We start from the raw sequence: 20,517 nt of genomic DNA on the forward strand, positions 1-20,517 counted from the left end.
TATGCGTTAGTATACTGTATTTATGTTTTTCCTTCTGGCTTACTTCACTCTGTATAATAGGCTCCAGTTTCATCCACCTCATTAGAACTGATTCAAATGTATTCTTTTTAATGGCTGAGTAATACTCCATTGTGTATATGTACCACAGCTTTCTTATCCATTCATCTGCTGATGGACATCTAGGTTGCTTCCATGTCTTGGCTATTATAAACAGTGCTGTGATGAACATTGGGGTACACGTGTCTCTTTCCCTTCTGGTTTCCTCAGTGTGTATGCCCAGCAGTGGGGTTGCTGGATCATAAGGCAGTTCTATTTCCAGTTTTTTAAGGAATCTCCACACTGTTCTCCATAGTGGCTGTACTACTTTGCATTCCCACCAACAGTGTAAGAGGGTTCCTTTTCTCCACACCCTCTCCAGCATTTATTATTTGTAGACTTTTGGATGGCAGCCATTCTGACTGGTGTGAAATGGTACCTCATAGTGGTTTTGATTTGCATTTCTCTGATAATGAGTGATGTTGAGCATCTTTTCATGTGTTTGTTAGCCATCTGTATGTCTTCTTTGGAGAAATGTCTATTTAGTTCTTTGGCCCATTTTTTGATTGGGTCGTTTATTTTTCTGGAGTTGAGCTGTAGGAGTTGCTTGTATATTTTTGAGATTAGTTGTTTGTCAGTTGCTTCATTTGCTATTATTTTCTCCCATTCTGAAGGCTGTCTTTTCACCTTGCTAATAGTTTCCTTTGATGTGCAGAAGCTTTTAAGGTTAATTAGGTCCCATTTGTTTATTTTTGCTTTTATTTCCAGTATTCTGGGAGGTGGGTCATAGAGGATCCTGCTGTGATGTATGTCAGAGAGTGTTTTGCCTATGTTCTCCTCTAGGAGTTTTATAGTTTCTGGTCTTACGTTGAGATCTTTAATCCATTTTGAGTTTATTTTTGTGTATGGTGTTAGAAAGTGGTCCAGTTTCATTCTTTTACAAGTGGTTGACCAGATTTCCCAGCACCACTTGTTAAAGAGATTGTCTTTAATCCATTGTATATTCTTGCCTCCTTTGTCAAAGATAAGGTGTCCATATGTGCGTGGATTTATCTCTGGACGGTCAACATCTGCCTGAGAAGGTGCGCCAGTTTTACACCCACATATAATTCTTTAAGACTCACCTTTACCTCTGTAATTGAACCCTTATTTAATGTTTCTGTTTTAAAGTTAGCAATGTATAGCATAGAATTATGTCATTTTAAATTATATTAATAACTCAATTTCTGTAATAGAATTAATGTTAATTTGGTGAAGACATCATTTGGAAAAACAGTCACTAGATTGAAAATAAAGCAAAACTATTTGAAAAAGGAGTTTATAACTTTCTTATATGACACCAATAGTCAGACAACATAAAGGAAAAAGACTCCTTAGAATCGCAAAATAAGAAATACAGTTGACCCTTGAATAGCATGAATTTGAACTGTATGGGTCCACTTACATGTGGGTATTTTTCAGTAGTAAATCCTACGGTGCTTCGCAGTCAGTGGTTGGTTGCATCCATAGATGGAGAGGAACTAGATACAAAGGCCAACCATAATTATATGGGGATTAACCCTCATGCTGTTCAAGGATCAACTGTACTGTGAGATGAGTTCAGTAAGCAATGTGTAAGACCTATGTGGAATGTGAAAAAAATTTAAGTCTTTACCAAGAAATACTGGAATAGATTTTAATTAATGGAGACTTTTCTTTTTCTTAAATCAAATATAATTTCGAAGTTCAAATATAATTTGAAAATGTCTATATTCTTTTTGTTCTAACAGATATCTTGTGAAACTCTAATGAAACTATTGTTTTATTAGCACAATTCAAGAGATAGATTTTTAGGACAGAAACTTTAAAACCAAACTCAACCTTATACAATAATAAATATATTTGATTTCTAAACCAAGTGATATTGCGATAAAAAGAAAAGTGAAACTGCCATTTTAATATTACTACTGAGTTTCAGACAGATTGAAGATTTAAACAGTGGAAATGTATGAAAGAAATGTAGGTTAAATTTTATATAATCTTTAAGAAGAAAAATTTTAAGTAGGATGTTAATGTCAAAAACTATAAATCAGATCAACAGAATTGGCTACCTAATATTTTTAAACTGTGCATTTTAAAAAGCCATACATGGGTTAAGTGGAAAATAACCAAGTATGAAAATATTTGCCATATGTATGGCAACAGTTAATGTTCATCATATAAAGAGTTTTAAAAAATTGTCAATTGATAGAAAGCCTAAGAGAGAAACAGACAATGGTAATAAAAAGGCAAGCCAGAAATGCAGGTGACCAGTAAAAAGACAGTGCTTGACCCCAGAAGTAATTTAAAGGTGCACTTTATAGACCCCTGTTCAGTTCTATATGATTTGGTTTATTGTTTACATTTGAGTTTATATGTTTGTCTCCCCTATTAGTCTGAGTTCATTTAATACGAGATCTGTCATCTTGATTTTTTTTTTTAATGCCCACTACCTTTTCCAATTCTAGTCACATAGTCGGATAGATGAAAAGATGAAAAGGTAGTTGATGGATGAAATAATTTTGAGATTACATATATTTTTAATTCATTACTACTGGTTACAGATGAAAAATATAGATTGAGACTGCTTTCAAGTTCGTAGCTTCTGTAACACAGTGCATTATGCATTCACAATGAATACAAATTTTGAGTTGAGGGATTTGAGTACTTTTTTGACATAGCTATTTTACTACTTATGGTTTTCAATGGACTTTAAAACAAATACACTATTAACTTTTGAGAATTCTTTCAGATCACAATATATATCTAGTTCTCTAGCTACTTTAAGAGACCATGGGAGGTATCTAGCTGTTGAGAATGCAGAGCAAGAGTGGAAAGAGACATATACTACAGAATATAATAATAAAATTATTTATGTCTATAATCTTCTATTAGAATGTATTTTTTAAGAGGTTAGACTTTGGTTACTGACACTAGAATATGTCTGGCACACAAGAGGTACTCAGTAAGTTTTTCGAATGAATGAAAGGCCCTGATTCTGTTTCTAAAATTGATTTATTTTAACTGGAGGATAATTACTTTGCAGTACTGTGATAGTTTTTGCCATACATCAACACCTGATTCAGTTTTGTGTCCCCTCTTTTTTAATACATCGTGCATGGTTTTACATCACCTTGATAACTGTCATAGATAGCAGCAAACATTTTCATTGATGTCACATAATTTACATAATCTTTCCCCTAATATTAGATATTTAGGTTGCTTGCTTTTGTTATTTATGTATAATGCTATGGTAGAATACATTCCTGCTTATACTTTTTTTTTTAATTATACATGGTTGTTTTGTTAGGATAAATTCTTAGAAATAGCCTTACTGGGTGAATAGACTGAACATATTTTTTTGGCTCCTGATACAAATTTCCAGCATATTTATCTATTCAGTTCAGTTCAGTTGCTCAGTCGTGTCTGACTCTTTGCGACCCCATGAATCATAGCATGCCAGGCCTCCCTGTCCATCACCAACTCCCAGAGTTCACTCAGATTCACATCCATTGAGTCAGTGGTGCCATCCAGCCATCTCATCCTCTGTCATCCCCTTCTCCTCCTGCCCCCAATCCCTCCCAGCATCAGAGTCTTTTCCAACGAGTCAACTCTTCGCATGAGGTGGCCAAAGTACTGGAGTTTCAGCTTTAGCATCATTCCTTCCAAAGAAATCCCAGGGCTGATCTCCTTCAGAATGGACTAGTTGGATCTCCTTGCAGTCCAAAGGACTCTCAAGAGTCTTCTCCAACACCACAGTTCAAAAGCATCAATTCTTCTGTGCTCAGCCTTCTTCACAGTCCAACTCTCACATCCATACATGACCACTGGAAAAACCATAGCCTTAAGTAGATGGACCTTTGTTGGCAAAGTAATGTCTCTGCTTATTAGCAAATACATAATAATGTCAGTCATTTCAGTTTGTATATGACTTACCCAGTTTTCATGGCTGCAAAACCCTGCAGTCCTCATAAAGATACTTTGTAGATATTTTATTCATTTGAAGATTTACATTGGAAATCTGGGTCCTCATAAATAATACATTCATAGAAGAAGGAAAAGGCAATGCATTTTGAGTCGAAGCAAATTGACAGCAAGGGTAGTGTATTCTTTCATCACATAATACAGAGAAAATAGCAAGACGATAATAACTGGTATTAATTCCTGAAAGTGTTTAAACATGCCATTTAAGTAGAAGGCAAGGAAGTATCATGGTGAATATTGAAAATAGGCCTATTATCTTTTTCCTTTCTTCCATGCTGCCTTTTTTGGTGGAAAGGGAGGGAGACTTTGTATTTTTTAATTAACTCGTTATAGAATTCATCAGCATTTTTAAACTGTACCTAACTTCTTAACTTTTATTTTTCAGTGGAGAAATTATCAAGGTGGTGCCAGTTTGCTTATATCCTGGGATGTTGGAATTTATGAGAACTATCATTGCAGTATTTTTATTTATGCACCCTTTTAAAATTGCATTTTCGTTGTTGTTGAATGCCTCTAAAAATGTAGACGTCAGTCTGTTACAGTTAGGATCTGCTGATAACTTTGTGCCTTGGCTTCTCCCTTCCTGAAAGCGTGTTATTTAAGCTTTCCTCATTTCATAGGAGTTGACCATTAGCATTCCATACTCTGGACTCAGAGTTCCTATACCTTGTTTGTAGGGAGATGTACCCTCATGGATTGCCTCCGGGCCTATGATATTCATCTATTTCCTGTCTTTATTGGTGTTACTGATTTTGAGACTGGATATCGTGGATTCCCTTCCAAGTTATATATATTATCAGTGATTTCCCATTAAATTTTAGCTCTTTGTTTTCTAATTACTGTCTCTACTTGCAATATATTGATTAGATTCCTTATTTGACTTCTCTAAGTTGGTTTTTTGGAGAAGGCAATGGCACCCCACTCCAGTACTCTTGCTTGGAAAATCCCATGGATGGAGAGCCTGGTAGGCTGCAGTCCATGGGGTCGCTAAGAGTCGGACACAACTGAACAACTTCAATTTCACTTTTCACTTTCATGCACTGGAGAAGGAAATGGCAACCCACTCCAGTGTTCATGCCTAGAGAATCCCAGGGACAGGGGAGCCTGGTGGGCTGGTGTCTGTGGGGTCACACACAGTCAGACACGACTGAATTGACTTAGGATAGCATAAGTTGTTTTTTACCTTATCATTATTCCTAGCATAGTGTTAGTTCTCTATTTTTACACAGGTCTAGTAATTGAGAAGTAACAAGACCATGGGATTGTGAAAAATAATAAACTATTCATACTTAAAGGATATGGTTACTATTGAACACTTTCAGTTCAGTTCAGTTGCTCAGTCATGCCTGACTGTGCAACCCCATGGACTACAGCATGCCAGTCTTCCCTGTCCATCACCAACTCCCAAAGCTCACTCAAACTTATGTCCATTGAGTCGGTGATGCCTCACTGAACATTTTACATCACCAAATAGGACACCAGAAGTTGACAAAAATATATAAGGAAAGGAAGTGTCAAAATTTCAGTCTTGGTAGGAGATCTGAATACCTATATGCTGCTATATAAGGGATACCAACGCTCGTCAAGGGTAAAATAGATTTAAATAGCACAGTAGCAACCTTGATCTTATATCCATATATATCACACTGTACCCACAATGCAGAATACTTTTCAAGTACTCATGGAAAAGTTAGACACACAGATAAATATTTTATAATACGAAGCTGGTTTTAATTATTTTAAAAGATTACTGTCATACAAATTTTATTCTCTAATATGATGTGTAAACATAGAACTTAAAAAAGGTGAACTTCGTTTACAAAGTTAGTTTTCCAAATTTGGCTGCATGATACTCGACAAAGAAAGGGGTATGTCATGGGAATCGACTCTGGAGTTACAATTCAGATTGCCTGACTGTATTAAGGCTTAAGACCCCTCACTCTAAACTGAAAATCATTCTGTCCTTCCTTATTTTGATTCTGAATCTATTTTCATTTTTTATTCCTGTTTTAGCTCTACTTTATCTCAGACCTTCTCAATTCTATGAAATGGCAAAAAAAAAAAAATTCTTGGTTAATCCCTTTCTAGAAATCTAAGATAGAAATTAAGTTGTTTTCCATCCTTAATGGATCTCCTCCTTCCCTCTGAAGTATTACGTTAATTTCAAAAGAACAAACTAGCATTTTGATGTTAGTTTCTTTAGTCATTGAAACAGCCTCTGCTTTTACTGAACATATACTACTGTGTTAAAAATTAAAATTGCATTGATAGGAGAAGACATCGTGAGTATTCAATTTTGGTATACGTTTCTCAGTTTTGTTTTTTATTTCTGTATTTCAGCTTTCTGAATAAGTTGTATAAAGTAAACTTTAGGCAGTGCCACTACTTGCTTTTTTTTTTTTAAGAGATTGGTGTTTTTATTTAGTGATTTATTTTTAATAGGAATCTTTATTTCATTGAATTTCTCTTTCTTTTGTCACTTACATCTTTCTTCCTCTTATTTTTCCCAATGGCATTTTCTTCATGCTGTGCTAAATCTCATGTCTCATCTATCAGAAATATGAGAAACATTTATAAGATTTTTTTTAATATCAAGTATATGCCAGTTGTTTGTAAACAGACTAGAATGAGTTGGTATGTGGTAATGATGAGATGCTGTTAATTAAAAGATAAACCAAGGAAACGTTATTTTGTTATGATGATTTGAAAAGTCAGATATAGACAGGTTTACTCTATTCTTTGGAGAATGTACTAGGAAATCAATGGCAAAACACTCCTATATTTTATGATGCTTATTTCTTTCCTTTTGACATGAACTTAAAAAATCATATGAAGTAAATGACAAGATAATTGCCTCCACTTTTAAAAATATAAATAAAATGTCTAGTAAAGATTTTACAAAAAGAGATGGGGTGAAATTTTCAACATGAAAAAGTGGTTTCTGAGACACTGCCTCTTATACTCAAACCCCTAGAAATGTTCCTCAGCCATCCATAAAAATGGTATTGTAATTTATATTTAAATTAATAAAATAGGTACCAGTAGCTATATCTACAATGCTTTGCTTTTTTATGGAAGTATAGTTGATTTATAATGTTGGGTTAGTTTCAGGTGTACAACAGTGACTCAGTTACATATATATTCTTTAATGCTTACCTTCATCTAGATTCTTATGTTTTATAGTCTAATGTGCTAATTTTTTGACCAGCTGAATAATTATTACAAGCTGTAAAGCTTATTGTTATTTTCTTTCTTGACTACCACCTGTCAGAATCAAAAGGGAAGGTAAAAATCTCACTGAGCCACAAAAGATTCTATATTGCTTGATGTGCCTTCTAAGGAGACACATCTATATGGAAGACTAAAATTAAGGCAGCATTTTAAATCGAAACTTTGTTACTTCGTTGCAGGTGGGGAACACAAGGAGACTTCACCACTACTCACCCACGGCCTGTGGTCAAAGTAAAACTCTTCACAGAAAGCACCGGCGTCCTGGCTCTTGAAGATAAAGAACTGGGAAGGGTGAGTTATGGTCAGCGCCACATGTCCCAGGCAGCATGGTTTTAACTTCTCTTGATTGAGAATTGAAGTGGACCAGCATGCAGTGTGTGAACTACATTAGTAATTTATTTGTAATTTCCAATGAGCCCAGCTTACATCTCTGATTTACTAAACATAATTGCTGTAATTAGACTGTATTGTGATAGGTCTTGGGTGTGTAAGGGAAACACATAAAGTCATAGTCACTGCCTGAGTCATTCCTGTCACACGTACTTCACTGGCCAGCAAGGGAGTGGTATGGACCGACTCATCCTTCTTGGTGAATGGTAACCCTGATTTAAACGTTTCTGTCCATGGACTAAAAGCATCCTCTTTATCTTTGAAGTCATCTGTTCCTTATATTGTGATTAGACTGATTACAGAATATCTCAAGTGTATTTCTCTCTTATACCTGTTTTTCTCTGTGTGAAGATTTTTGTCACACACCTTTTAACACAGAATTATTTTTTCCCCCATGGCCACCTCCTCATACCTAGAATATGAGTGCTGAGTCACGCTAGTCGTGTCTGACTCTGCGACCTTATGGATTGCAGCCTGCCAGACCTCTCTGTCCGGGCAGTTTTCCAGGCAAAGGTACCGGAGTAGATTGTCATTTCCCCCTCCAGGGGATCTTCCTAGCCCCCTCTAATTCCTGTCTCTTTCATTTATACTCAGCATCTTCTGACTGTAAAAGCATGAATGTTAACATGTTGTGCTCTCAACACCTCTCTGTGTGAAAGATTTTCTGCAGTCTTGTTTCTGAAGATGAGTCGTCTATAAAGTTACCTTCTGTAATGTGGCTCTATTTCACTCAGACCTGAGCTCTGCTTTCACAGGTATTTTGCAGAGGATAAAGCCTCAAGAAATCTCTCTCAGGGATTTCTCATAATGGTGGATTGCTGCTGTGATGCTCCGTGTGGCAGGACACTAGGATTAGTGTGTATACTGGATTTTCTTCCCCTTAAAGTTGGGATTGCTGTTGATTTCAAATCTTCCTCCTTTTCTGTCTACATCTTTGAAGTTTCTTTTCATTTCTAGAGATTTTGTGAATCTCTACCCACAGTCCAGAAATCGTGAGTCTGCACTTACATTCTATATTTACCCTTCTGTTTCCCTGTTGCATCTATTTCTTAATTACCTAAGAGAGCTAAACCATAATGTTCATTCATTCGTGTGCTTGTATATTTGTGCATTTATTCGTGCAACAAAGGTGTACAGGTGGCATAATCTAAGAGAAGAGCCCTGGAGATTCCATATAGTGTGATGGATTTGTGAGTCCAAATTTTTCATTTAAATTATGGTTACATTCATTTTACCTTATTCCCTTATTGTGTTTTCACTGTCTAATAGCACTAGCCATTTAAGTCTAATTCTGTAATGTAACTTGAGGTATGTTTAATTTATTCTTCAGCTCTCCAGATAGAGAGAGAGAGAGAGAGAGAGAGAGAGAGAGAGAGAGAGAGAGAGAGCGCATATACATATCCCAAAGAAAGGCAATGCCAAAGAATGTTCAAACTACCACACAATTGCACTCATCTCACATGCTAGCAAAGTAATGCTCAAAATTCTCCAAGCCAAACAAACACATGAAAAGATGCTCAACATCACTCATTATCAGAGAAATGCAAATCAAAACCACAATGAGGTACCATTTCACGCCAGTCAGAATGGCTGCGATCCAAAAGTCTACAAGCAATAAATGCTGGAGAGGATGTGGAGAAAAGGGAACCCTCTTACACTGTTGGTGGGAATGCAAACTAGTACAGCCACTATGGAGAACAGTGTGGAGATTCCTTAAAAAACTGGAAATAGAACTGCCTTATGACCCAGCAATCCCACTGCTGGGCATACACACTGAGGAAACCAGAATTGAAAGAGACATGTGTACCCCAATGTTCATCACAGCACTGTTCATAATAGCCAGGACATGGAAGCAACCTAGATGTCCATCAGCAGATGAATGGATAAGAAAGCTGTGGTGCATATACACAATGGAGTATTACTCAGCCATTAAAAAGAATACATTTGAATCAGTTCTAATGAGGTGGATGAAACTGGAGCTGATTATACAGAGTGAGGTAAGCCAGAAAGAAAAACACCAATACAGTATACTAACACATGGAAAGTTATGACCAACCTAGATAGCATATTCAAAAGCAGAGACATTACTTTGCCAACAAAGGTTCGTCTAGTCAAGGCTATGGTTTTAGAGTTGGACTGTGAAGAAGGCTGAGCGCCGAAGAATTGATGCTTTTGAACTGTGGTGTTGGAGAAGACTCTTGAGAGTCCCTTGGACTGCAAGGAGATCCAAGCAGTCCATTCTGAAGGAGATCAGCCCTGGGATTTCTTTGGAAGGAATGATGCTAAAGCTGAAACTCCAGTACTTTGGCCACCTCATGCGAAGAGTTGACTCATTGGAAAAGACTCTGATGCTGGGAGGGATTGGGGGCAAGAGGAGAAGGGGACGACAGAGGATGAGATGGCTGGATGGCATCACCGACTCGACGGACGTGAGTCTGAGTGAACTCCGGGAGTTGATCATGGGCAGGGAGGCCTGGCATGCTGCAATTCATGGGGTCACAAAAAGTCAGACACAACTGAGCAACTGATCTGATCTGATGGAATTTAGAAAGAAGGTAACAATAACCCTGTATGCGAGACAGCAAAAGAGACACAGATGTATTGAACAGTCTTTTGGACTCTGTGGGAGAGGGTGAGGGTGGGATGATATGGGAGAAGGGCATTGAAACTTGTAAAATATCATATGTGAAACAAATCGCCAGTCCAGGTTTGATGCATGATACAGGGTGCTCAGGGCTGGTGCACTGGGATGACCCAGAAGGATAGGATGGGGAGCGAGATGGGAGGGGGGTTCAGGATGGGGAACACATGTATACTCATGGCAGATTCAAGTCAATGTATGGCAAAACCAATACAATATTGTAAAGTAAAATAAATAAATTAATTAAATTTTTAAAAATATATTAAAAAAATTCTCCAAGCCAGCCTTCAACAGTACTTGAACTATGAACTTCCACATGTTAAACCTGGATTTAGAAAAGGCAAAGGAACCAGAGATTGAATTGCCAACATCTGTTGGATCATTGAAAAAGCAAGAGAGTTCGAGAAAACCCCTACTTCTGCTTTATTGACTAGACCAAGTCTTTGACTGTATGGTCACAACGAACGATGGAAAATTTTTAAAGAGATGGGAATACTAGACCACCTGACCTGCCTCCTGAGAAATCTGTATGCAGGTCAAGAAGCAACAGTTAGAACTAGATGTTTAACAACAGATTTGTTCCCAATTGGGAAAGGAGTACGTCAAGGCTGTATATTGTCACCCTACTTATTTAACTTATATGCAGACTACATTATGTGAAATGCTGAGCTGGATGAAGGACAAGCTGAAATCAAGAGTGCCTGGAGAAATATCAATAACCTCAGATATGCAGGTGACACCACCCTTATGGCAGAAAGTGAACAGGAACTAAAGGGCCTCTTGATGAAAGTGAAAGAGGAGAGTGAAAAAGCTGGCTTAAAACTCAACATTCAGAAAACTAAGATCATTGCTTCTGTTCCTATTACATCATGGCAAATAGATGGGGAAACAATGGAAACAGTGTCAGACTTTATTTTTCTGGGCTCCAAAATCACTGCAGATGGTGACTGCAGCCATGAAATTAAAAGACGCTTACTCCTTGGAAGGAAAGTTATGACCAACCTAGATAGCATATTCAAAAGCAGAGACATTACTTGGCCAACAAAAGTCTGTCTAGCCAAAGCTATGGTTTTTCCTGTAGTCATGTATGGATGTGAAAGTTGGACTATAAAGGAAGCTGAGTGCTGAAGAATTAATGCTCTTGAACTGTGGTGTTCAGGAAGTCTCTTGAGAATCCCTTTGACTGCAAGGAGATCCAGTCAGTCAGTCCTAAAGAAATCAGTCCTGAATTTTCATTGGAAGGACAGATGCTGAAGCTGAAACTCCAATCCTGTGGCCACCTGATGTGAAGAACTGACTCATTTGAAAAGACATTGTTGCTGGGAAAGATTGAGGGCAGGAGGAGAAGGGGATGACAGAGGATGAGATGGTCGGATGGCATCACCGACTCGATGGACATGAGTTTGGGCAGGCTCTGGGAGTTGGTGATGGACTGGGAGGCCTGGCGTGCTGCAGTCCATGGGGTCACAAAGAGTCAGACATGATTGAGCGAGTGACTGAACTGAACTGATGCAACCTCTAAATAATGTGCACGAATGGTATATTTTCCAGTTGTTTGTATATCTGAGAAAGGCCTTGTACTCCCGTGTTCCCATCATACATGAAAGCCAATTTTTCTATCTGTATAAGAGTTTCTCAACCTCAGCACTATTGATGTTCTGAGGAAGATAATTCTTTGCTGTTGGGAGCACTCCTGTGCATTTTATGATATTTGAGTAGCGTTCCTGACCTCCAGTCAATATATGCCAGTAGTCTCATCCGTTCTTAAGTGAAGTCGATAAGAAATGTCTCCAGACATTGCCAAGTGTCCCCTGGGAGCAGACCTGCTTGCAAGCCATTGATCTATACTAATGACTTCAGTAGGTTCCATGATTATAAATGTGTTCATGGGTTAATGGTGTCCCATTTTTAAATTGTCTTCCTTGGAGCTTTGGATTTGTATATCTAATTTGCATACTTGGTATTTCTAGTGTATTAATGGATATCGCACACTAAATATTTTTGAAATAAGAACTTTTGATTAGCAACCCCATCCAGTCTTCCATAGAGGTTGTTGTCAGGGCAGTGACCTCAGCTTGCCCTTTTTTCTTCTTCTTTGACTAATATCCAGTCTATTTGCAAGTTCTGTCAGCTTTTTCCTATACTGAGTTGGTTCACACTTTAACATTTTCTCTACTCTGATTCAAGACAATTTCTCACTAGTAGTAGTCCACTTACTGCTTCCTCATTTGTCATCCTGTCCCCTCTGATTCAGCTTTCACACCTCAGCCACTATTATCTATGTAAAATTCAACACAGAAGCACATCATTCTGTCTTTAAAACCTTACATTGTCTTCTCATCTATTTGGAAGAAAAAACTCAGACTCTTCATCGTAGTATGGTATGCCCAGGAAGGGTTCTCAAAGTGGGACCCTGTACCAGCAGCATCAGCAACACCTGGAAGATGGTTGCAAATTCAGATTTTCAGGCCCAGATCTCTCTCTGCTGGATCAGAAATTTGGTGGGTAGGATGCCACAGTCTCTCTTAACAAGGCCTCAACATTGGACACAATCAACATTGAAGAACTCCACTCCACCTGAACAGGTCTCTCTAAATTTATCTCCTATCACACCCACCTTGTTTACTATGGTTCTTCGTTCACGCTTGGCTTTCTTTCCTCAAACATAATCAGATTTTAAATTTTGGGTCAGACTTCCCTGGTGGTCCAGTGGTTAAGAATCCACCTGCCAATCTAGATGCTTGTATTTATTTTGACTGTTCTATTGCATCTGTTGGGCTTCCCTGATGACTCAGATGGTAAAGAATCTGCCTGTGATGCAGGAGACCTGGGTTTGATCCCTGGGTTGGGAAGATCCTCTGGAGAGGGGAATGGCAATCCACTCTAGTGTTCTTGCCTGGGAATCCTATGTACAGAGGAGTCTGGCAGGCTGCAGAACCTGGGGTCGCAAAGAGTCAGACACGACTGAGCGACTAACAACAACAATCGCATCTATAAGATTCTCCACTACAGTGAATAGATATAGTGAAAGTGGACATTCTAGTCTTATTCTTGATCTTAGGGAAGAAACACTCAGTCTTTGAATATTAAATTTAGCATTAATTTGGACTTCCCTGGTGGTCCAGTGGTTTAAGAGTCTGCCTGCCAATTCAGGGAACATGGGTTTTATCCCTGATCCAGGATTCCACACGCCATGGACGACTAAGCCCATGCACCACAACTATTGAAGCCTGCGTTCTCTAGAGCCCATGTTCTGCAGTAAGAGAAGCAGCTGCAGTAAGAAGCCTGCATGCAGCAACAAAGACCCAGTGCAGCCAAAAGTATATTAATTAATTAAAAAAAACTTTGGGTCTTTAGACATGACCACATGTGCACTCACACACAATTAGAAGAAAACGGTAGTCATCTCTGGATGGTAGAGCTGTTGGTAATGTTTTCTATATATTTATCTACTTTTACATGTGGGGTCCCAAGAGTTGGACACAGCTTAGCAACTGAACCACTACCACCACACTCAGAAACAGCATAAAGAGTTTAATTTGAAGAAAAAGGCCTTACATCATCTGAAGTCTGTAGTCTAAAATTATATAATTCTGTATCTGGGGATCTTGGCTGAGTGAAGTTTTTAAATTAAAATTTAGTGTGGTATTGGAAAGATGAGTAAAGAGCCCTTAAAATAGATTGATAACACAAGGTGATACCATTGAATGGCTGTAATATAAGAAGCTGACAATAACAAATGCTGACAAGGATGCAGATCAACAAACTTAAACTTACAACATATTGTATGATTTGTTCTAAAAGAGGCAATACTGTAGAAGCAGGAAATAGATGAATTGACCGGGGATTGACCCAAGGGGAAAGTGGTTGTCTGTAAATGGTGTTCAGGGATCTTTCAAGGTGAAGGAGTATTTATGTGTGACACTGGGTATTGGGTATATGGATGTATGCATTTGCTTAAACACATAGAACTGTACATTACAGGAGATCAGTCAAGATGGAGGAGTAAGAAAATGTGGAGTGCACATGTGTTTGAACACATCAAAAATAGACCTCCATGTCTAACTGTTCTCACTGAAAACTAACTGGAAACTGGCAGAGGGACTCCTGCACAGCCAAGGCTGTAGAAAAGACACAAACATCCAGTAAGAAGAGAAGAAAAGCAATCCTGTTGAGCCTTGTGACCCTGGACAGGAACTTAGAGAAGAAGCGAGAATACAGTTGGACCCCTGCCCTAGGGAATGTGCGGTGAGAGCCACAGATTACACACCTTAGTCCTGACGTCCTAAACAGGGAAGGCAATCCCCCTCGGCTGGCTGGAGAATTGCTGGGACAAACACGTAGACTCTGGGAACCCGAAACTCAGCTTGTGAGCAGCAGGAGTGCACTGGCTTCTCCCCCAAGTCAGAGTGCAGGGAGGTCTGTCCTGGAGGCTGCCAGCTTTCCCAGGACACTGGGCCTGAGGCAGCCACGACTGGGGAGAAGACTCAAGTGTGGGATGCAGAGGCTACCAAGTTCTGGGCGGGGCCTGGGTGAGGTGGTGATGGCCATAGCTGAGCATCTACTTAAGCAGCCTAGATCTCTGTGGCAGACAGTCCACCACCACTCACCACCCCATATGTGCTGAAAGACCACGTGGGTTCCCCCGCCCCGCAGTGTTGTTCTACCACAGGGCAAGGGTAACGGAGGCTGGGAGCAGTGATCAGCTGTGAGCGACAAAGGGATTTGCACCCGAGGCTGTGTCTGAGCAGAGTGAGGGAAACAATTGTGGGTGCACACTCAGCACAGCAGAGGAAGCTTGGGCCTCTGTCTGAAGCAGACAGGAGCATAGAGGACACTGTGTGTCCCATTTGCTTCAGCACTGCCCACTATTGGGCATGGGTTTCCAGTACAGAGAAAGAGAATAAGCCATCCTTAAAGGGAATAGAGCCAGCTCAGGCTCACCCTCAGGGATTCTGCTGCAGCAACTTGGGATCAGACCTCCTGTAGGCTGTCGAGGGTCACTGAGCAAAAAGGAGGACCGGCCGCACACCTGGCTCTGCCCTGCCGACTCCAGCCCCACCCACTACCAAGGCCATAGCTGCCAGCACACGCTAAGCAAAGACATGACTTGTGTTAACATCAAATCCAGCTCTCCTACCAAAGGCATTGGACACATCTCCAAAGGGACTCTCCCACGTAAGAATACTCCTTCAGGACCACAATAGGTAACTTTCACCTAAATTCATAGCGGCAGAGAAAATTAACCAAAAGGAGGTAGAAGGATTGCTGTCATTGATACAGCAAAAGAAAACCTCTGAACAAATAATGGAATAATCACCTTGCCAGATAAAGAATTCAAAGCACTGGTAATAAAAGTGTTAACTAAATTAGGGAAAAGGGTAGATACATTCAATGAAACTGTTAACAGGGAACTAGAAAATAGAAAAAAGATACAATCAGAAATGAATACAAGAGCTGAAGTTAAAAAAATCACACATGAAAATATGAAGAGTGCACTAAGTGATACAGAAAAACACATAAGTCATCTGGAAGATAGAATAATGGATATCACCCAATCAGAACAGCAGAAAAAAAAATTTCTTTTTTTAATGAAAACAGTTTGAGATCTGTGGGATAACATTAAGCCTGCCAATACTTGCAGTATAGAGGTCCCAGAAAGGAAAGGAGAAAAGGAGTTCGAAAATTTATTTGAGGAAACAGTAGTTGTAAACTTTCCAAACTTGAGGAAGGAAATATATATCCAGATATTGAAAGCAGAGCAGATTTCAAACTTGGTGACCTCAAACAGACCCACACTAAGACATATCATAATTAAAATGACAAAAGATAAAGAATTATTAATGCAGAAAGACAAAACCGTCAAATACAAGGGAATCAGGGTCGGACACGACTGAAGCGACTTAGGAGCAGCAGCAGCACTACAAGGCTATCTTCTCTACAGAAACTTTGCAAACCGAAAGAGAGTGATGTGGTATATTCAAAGTGCTGAAAGGGAAAAACCTGTAACCTAGGATATCTTCCTAGCAAGATTAGCATTTAGAATAGAAAAGATAAAGAACTTCTCAGGCAAGCAAAAACTGAGAGTTTGTTAGTAGTAAACCTATTCTAACAAATATTAAAGGGTCTTTAAGATAGGAATCTATCAGTTCAGTCACTCAGTTGTGTCTGACTCTTTGTGACCCCATGGTCTGCAGCACGCCAGGCTTCCCTGTCCATCACCCAACTCCCAGAGCTTGCTCAAACTCATGTCCAAAAGTCGGTGATGCCATCTAAGTATCTCATCCTCAGTCGTCCCCTTCTCCTCCCATCTTCAGTCTTTCCCAGCATCAGGGTCTTTTCAAATAAGTCAGTTCTTCACATCACATGGCCAAAGGATTGGAGTTTCAGCTTCAGCATCAGTTCTTCCAATGAATATTCAGGACTGATTTCCTTTAGAATGGACTGGTTGGATCTCCTTGAAGTCCAAGGGACTCTCAAGAGTCTTCTCCAACACCACAGTTCAAAAGCATCAGTTCTTTGGCACTCAGCTTTCTTTATGGTCCAACTCTCACATCCATACACAACTCCTGGAAAAGCCATAGCTTTGACTAGATGGACCTTTGTTGGCAAAGTAACATCTCTGTTCTTTAATATGCTGTCTAGGTTGGTCATAGCTTTTCTTCCAAGGAGCAAGCATCTTTTAATTTCATGGCTGCAGTCACCATTTGCAGTGATTTTGAAACCCAAAAAGTAAAGTCTGTCACTGTTTCCATTGTTTTCCCATCCTTTGCCATGAAGTGATGGGCCTGGATGTTAGATCTTAGTCTTTTGAATGTTGAGCTTTAAGCCAACTTTTTCACTCTCCTCTTTCACTTTCATCAAGAGGCTCTTTAGTTCCTCTTCACATTCTGCCATCAATAGAATAAGGAAAATCCCACTAGGAAAGGCAAATATATACTAAGGACTGAGGTTCAACCCCTTACATTAAGCCAGTATGGAGATTAAAAGGCAAAAATTATAAAAGCAACTATAGCTATAATAAATTGTAAAGGGATAAGTGTGAAAATTAAAATATGACATCAAAGCACCATGTGGAAGAGGGAAGTAAAAACTGTGGCTCTTTTAGAGTATGTTTAAACTTAAGTGACTCCTAGTTTAAAACAAGCAAATATGTGAACCTCATGTTGTTCACAAATTTAAAACCCACAATAGATACACAAAAACTAAGAAGAAAGAAACACAACCATACTACTAAGAAAAATCATCAAACCACAACGGGAGAAACAAGAAATGAACAGGTTAAGGGATAAATATTTTTTTAAATCATGACTTTACAGGTTCTCTGCAGCATCAATATAAATTTAATATTTTCTGTTTTATAATACATACAAATTTGTTCCAGAAATACTGTACCAGTACCACAACCAACAAAACACTTACAAAGTAATGGTATTTCTTAGCAGTTCTTTTTGTCCTTAGAATGTATCTCAATAAGGATGTATGTCTGATTACTTTATTTAAAATTGTGCTAAGTCGCTTCAATCATTTCTGACTCTTTGTGGTCCTATGGAGGGTAGCCCACCAGGCTCCTATACCCGTGGGATTCTCCAGGCAAGAATACTGGAGTGGGTTGTTGTGCCCTCTTCCAGGGGATCTTCCTGACTCAGGGATCAAACCTCCGTCTCTTAAGTCTTCTGCATTGGTAGGTAGGCTCTTTCCTACTAGCGCCACCTGGGAGGCCCTTATTTAAAAGTAGCCAGTGCAATAGAAAGGTAAAACGTCTTATTTATATTCTAAATGGTAAAAATCACTGAAAATATCTGTAAATTCAGTCATGATGGAGATTTCCTTCAACAGTTCTATCAGATAATAGTTCTCACCCAAACAACTCACTGAAGGATTTATTAGATCAGTTTTGCCATACTAAGTAAGGTTGACTTTTTATTTGGCATGATCTGGGAGGCATTTACTCTCTGGATCTCTGACCCCTTGTCTGTAAATTGAGCTAGGTGAAATGCAAATACTGTTGTCATTTCTAGTTCTCCTTCTCTACCATTATATTGCTTTACTGGTTGCTGTATGTGATTCCTTACTATTCACATATCCCATTTAATCCTCTTTGAAGAAGAGAGTAACGGTCCATGTTTAGTTAAAGAATGATAATCAGAGGTTAAGACCACTCAGCAATTGCAAGAATCTGGATTTGAACTTGAGCTTTCTGAGTCCAAAGTCTTTCCTAAAATAATCGTTAAATACTGTTTGATAGGATGAGGAAATGTGACTGTTTTACAAATCATGGTGTCAGTATGGGCCAATTTAATTTCATGACTTAAAGCAGGACTGAATATTATTTAAGCTAAAGCCGTTTCATGCATCCATTCCATTCAGTCGCTCAGTCGTGTCCGACTCTTTGCGACCCCATGAATCATGGCATGCAAGGCCTCCCTGTCCATCAACTCCCAGAGTTCACTCAGACTCATGTCCATCAAGTCAGTGATGCCATCCAACCGTATTATCCTCTGTCGTCCCCTTCTCCTCCTGCCCTCAATCCCTCCCAGCATCAGAGTCTTTTCCAATGAGTCAACTCTTTGCATGAGGTGGCCCAAGTACTGGAGTTTCAGCTTTAGCGTCATTCCTTCCAAAGAAATCCCAGGGCTGATCTCCTTTAGAATAGACTGGTTGGATCTCCTTGCAGTCCAAGGGACTCTCAAGAGTCTTATCCAACACCACAGTTGAATAGCATCAATTCTTCGGTGCTCAGCCTTCTTCACAGTCCAACTTTCACATCCATACATGACCACTGGAAAAACCATAGCCTTGAGGTTATTGATATTTCTCCCAGCAATCTTGATTCCAGCTTGTGCTTCTTCCAGCCCAGCGTTTCTCATGATGTACTCTGCATATAAGTTAAATAAGCAGGGTGACAATATACAGCCTTGACGTACTCCTTTTCCTATTTGGAACCAGTCTGTTGGTTCCAACAGTCTGTTGGTTCCAACAGTCTGTTGGTTCCAACCAGTCTGTTGGTTCCAACCAGTCTGTTGGTTCCAACCAGTCTGTTGGTTCCAACAGTCTGTTGGTTCCAACCAGTCTGTTGTTCCATGTCCAGTTGTAACTGTTGCTTCCTGACCTGCATACGGGTTTCTTAAGAGGCAGGTCAGGTGGTCTTATATTCCCATCTCTTTCAGAATTTTCCACAGTCTATTGTGATCCACACAGTCAAAGGCTTTGGTATAGTCAATAAAGCAGAAATAGATGTTTTTCTGGAACTCCCTTGCTTTTTCGATAAAACTGTTAACTAGTCAATTTTCCATGAGTATGTATTCTCTATGAACTTTCTATATTATTTGAAAACAAAATTTTGCTAATTCCTATTACAGCATCATTTTTTTACGCTAATTGAAAATGCTTGAATCTAGTAGTCTGCACTAAATGTATAGTATATGTATAGAAATACATATATATATTTTCTTCCATCATTATGTCAGCCTTTTTATTCTCTGCATCAACCTTGTCATATTTCTCATCAGATCAGATCAGATCAGTCACTTAGATGACACCACCCTTATGGCAGAAAGTGAAGAGGAACTAAAAAGCCTCTGATGAAACTGAAAGTGGAGAGTGAAGAAGTTGGCTTAAAGCTCAACATTCAGAAAACGAAGATCATGGCATCCAGTCCCATCACTTCATGGGAAATAGATGGGGAAACAGTGGAAACAGTGTCCAACTTTATTTTTTTGGGCTCCAAAATCACTGCAGATGGTGACTGCAGCCATGAAATTAAAAGACACTTACTCCTTGGAAGGAAAATTATGACCAACCTAGACAGCATATTCAAAAGCAGAGACGTTACTTTGCCAACAAAGGTCCGTCTAGTCATTTTCTATCATTTTATACAGTGATTTGAAACAATTAGGGTACTCGCTGGCTGCTTTTATTACTTTCATTTATGATGGTGCATATCAACTTTATGTTCACACAGGGAATGGTTCAGGGAGTGTTTGAAAAGATTCAAGTTCTGGACTCCCAGTTTTAGTTGGTTTAGGATGAATCCAGAAAGGAGCATTTAAACACTTCTCAGGAGCTAGTCATGTGCATATATGGTTGACAAACATTGGCACAGAGAGTATCACTGATACTAATGTACAGCCAGTGTTGAGAAGTAGTAACTCAGTAAACAAACAAACAAGCAAACAAAAAACCCCACAAATTATTGTACCACATAGTTTTGTGAA

General features: G+C 39.1%; 1 protein-coding gene across 13 annotated transcripts in view; it reads left to right on the plus strand.

Moving 5' to 3' along the window:
- Positions 1 to 20,517, plus strand: part of CADPS2 (calcium dependent secretion activator 2) — a 585,913-nt gene that overhangs the window by 292,033 nt on the left and 273,363 nt on the right. For all 13 annotated transcript variants that reach the window (XM_070369312.1, XM_070369316.1, XM_070369317.1 and 10 more), the window contains one exon: positions 7,449 to 7,560. In XM_070369312.1, coding sequence (XP_070225413.1) covers positions 7,449 to 7,560 — 112 coding nt within the window. The remainder of the gene's footprint in view (positions 1 to 7,448; positions 7,561 to 20,517) is intronic.

This window comes from Bos mutus, chromosome 4, assembly GCF_027580195.1.
Source record: "Bos mutus isolate GX-2022 chromosome 4, NWIPB_WYAK_1.1, whole genome shotgun sequence".
In the NCBI taxonomy this organism is placed as follows: Eukaryota; Metazoa; Chordata; class Mammalia; order Artiodactyla; family Bovidae; genus Bos; species Bos mutus.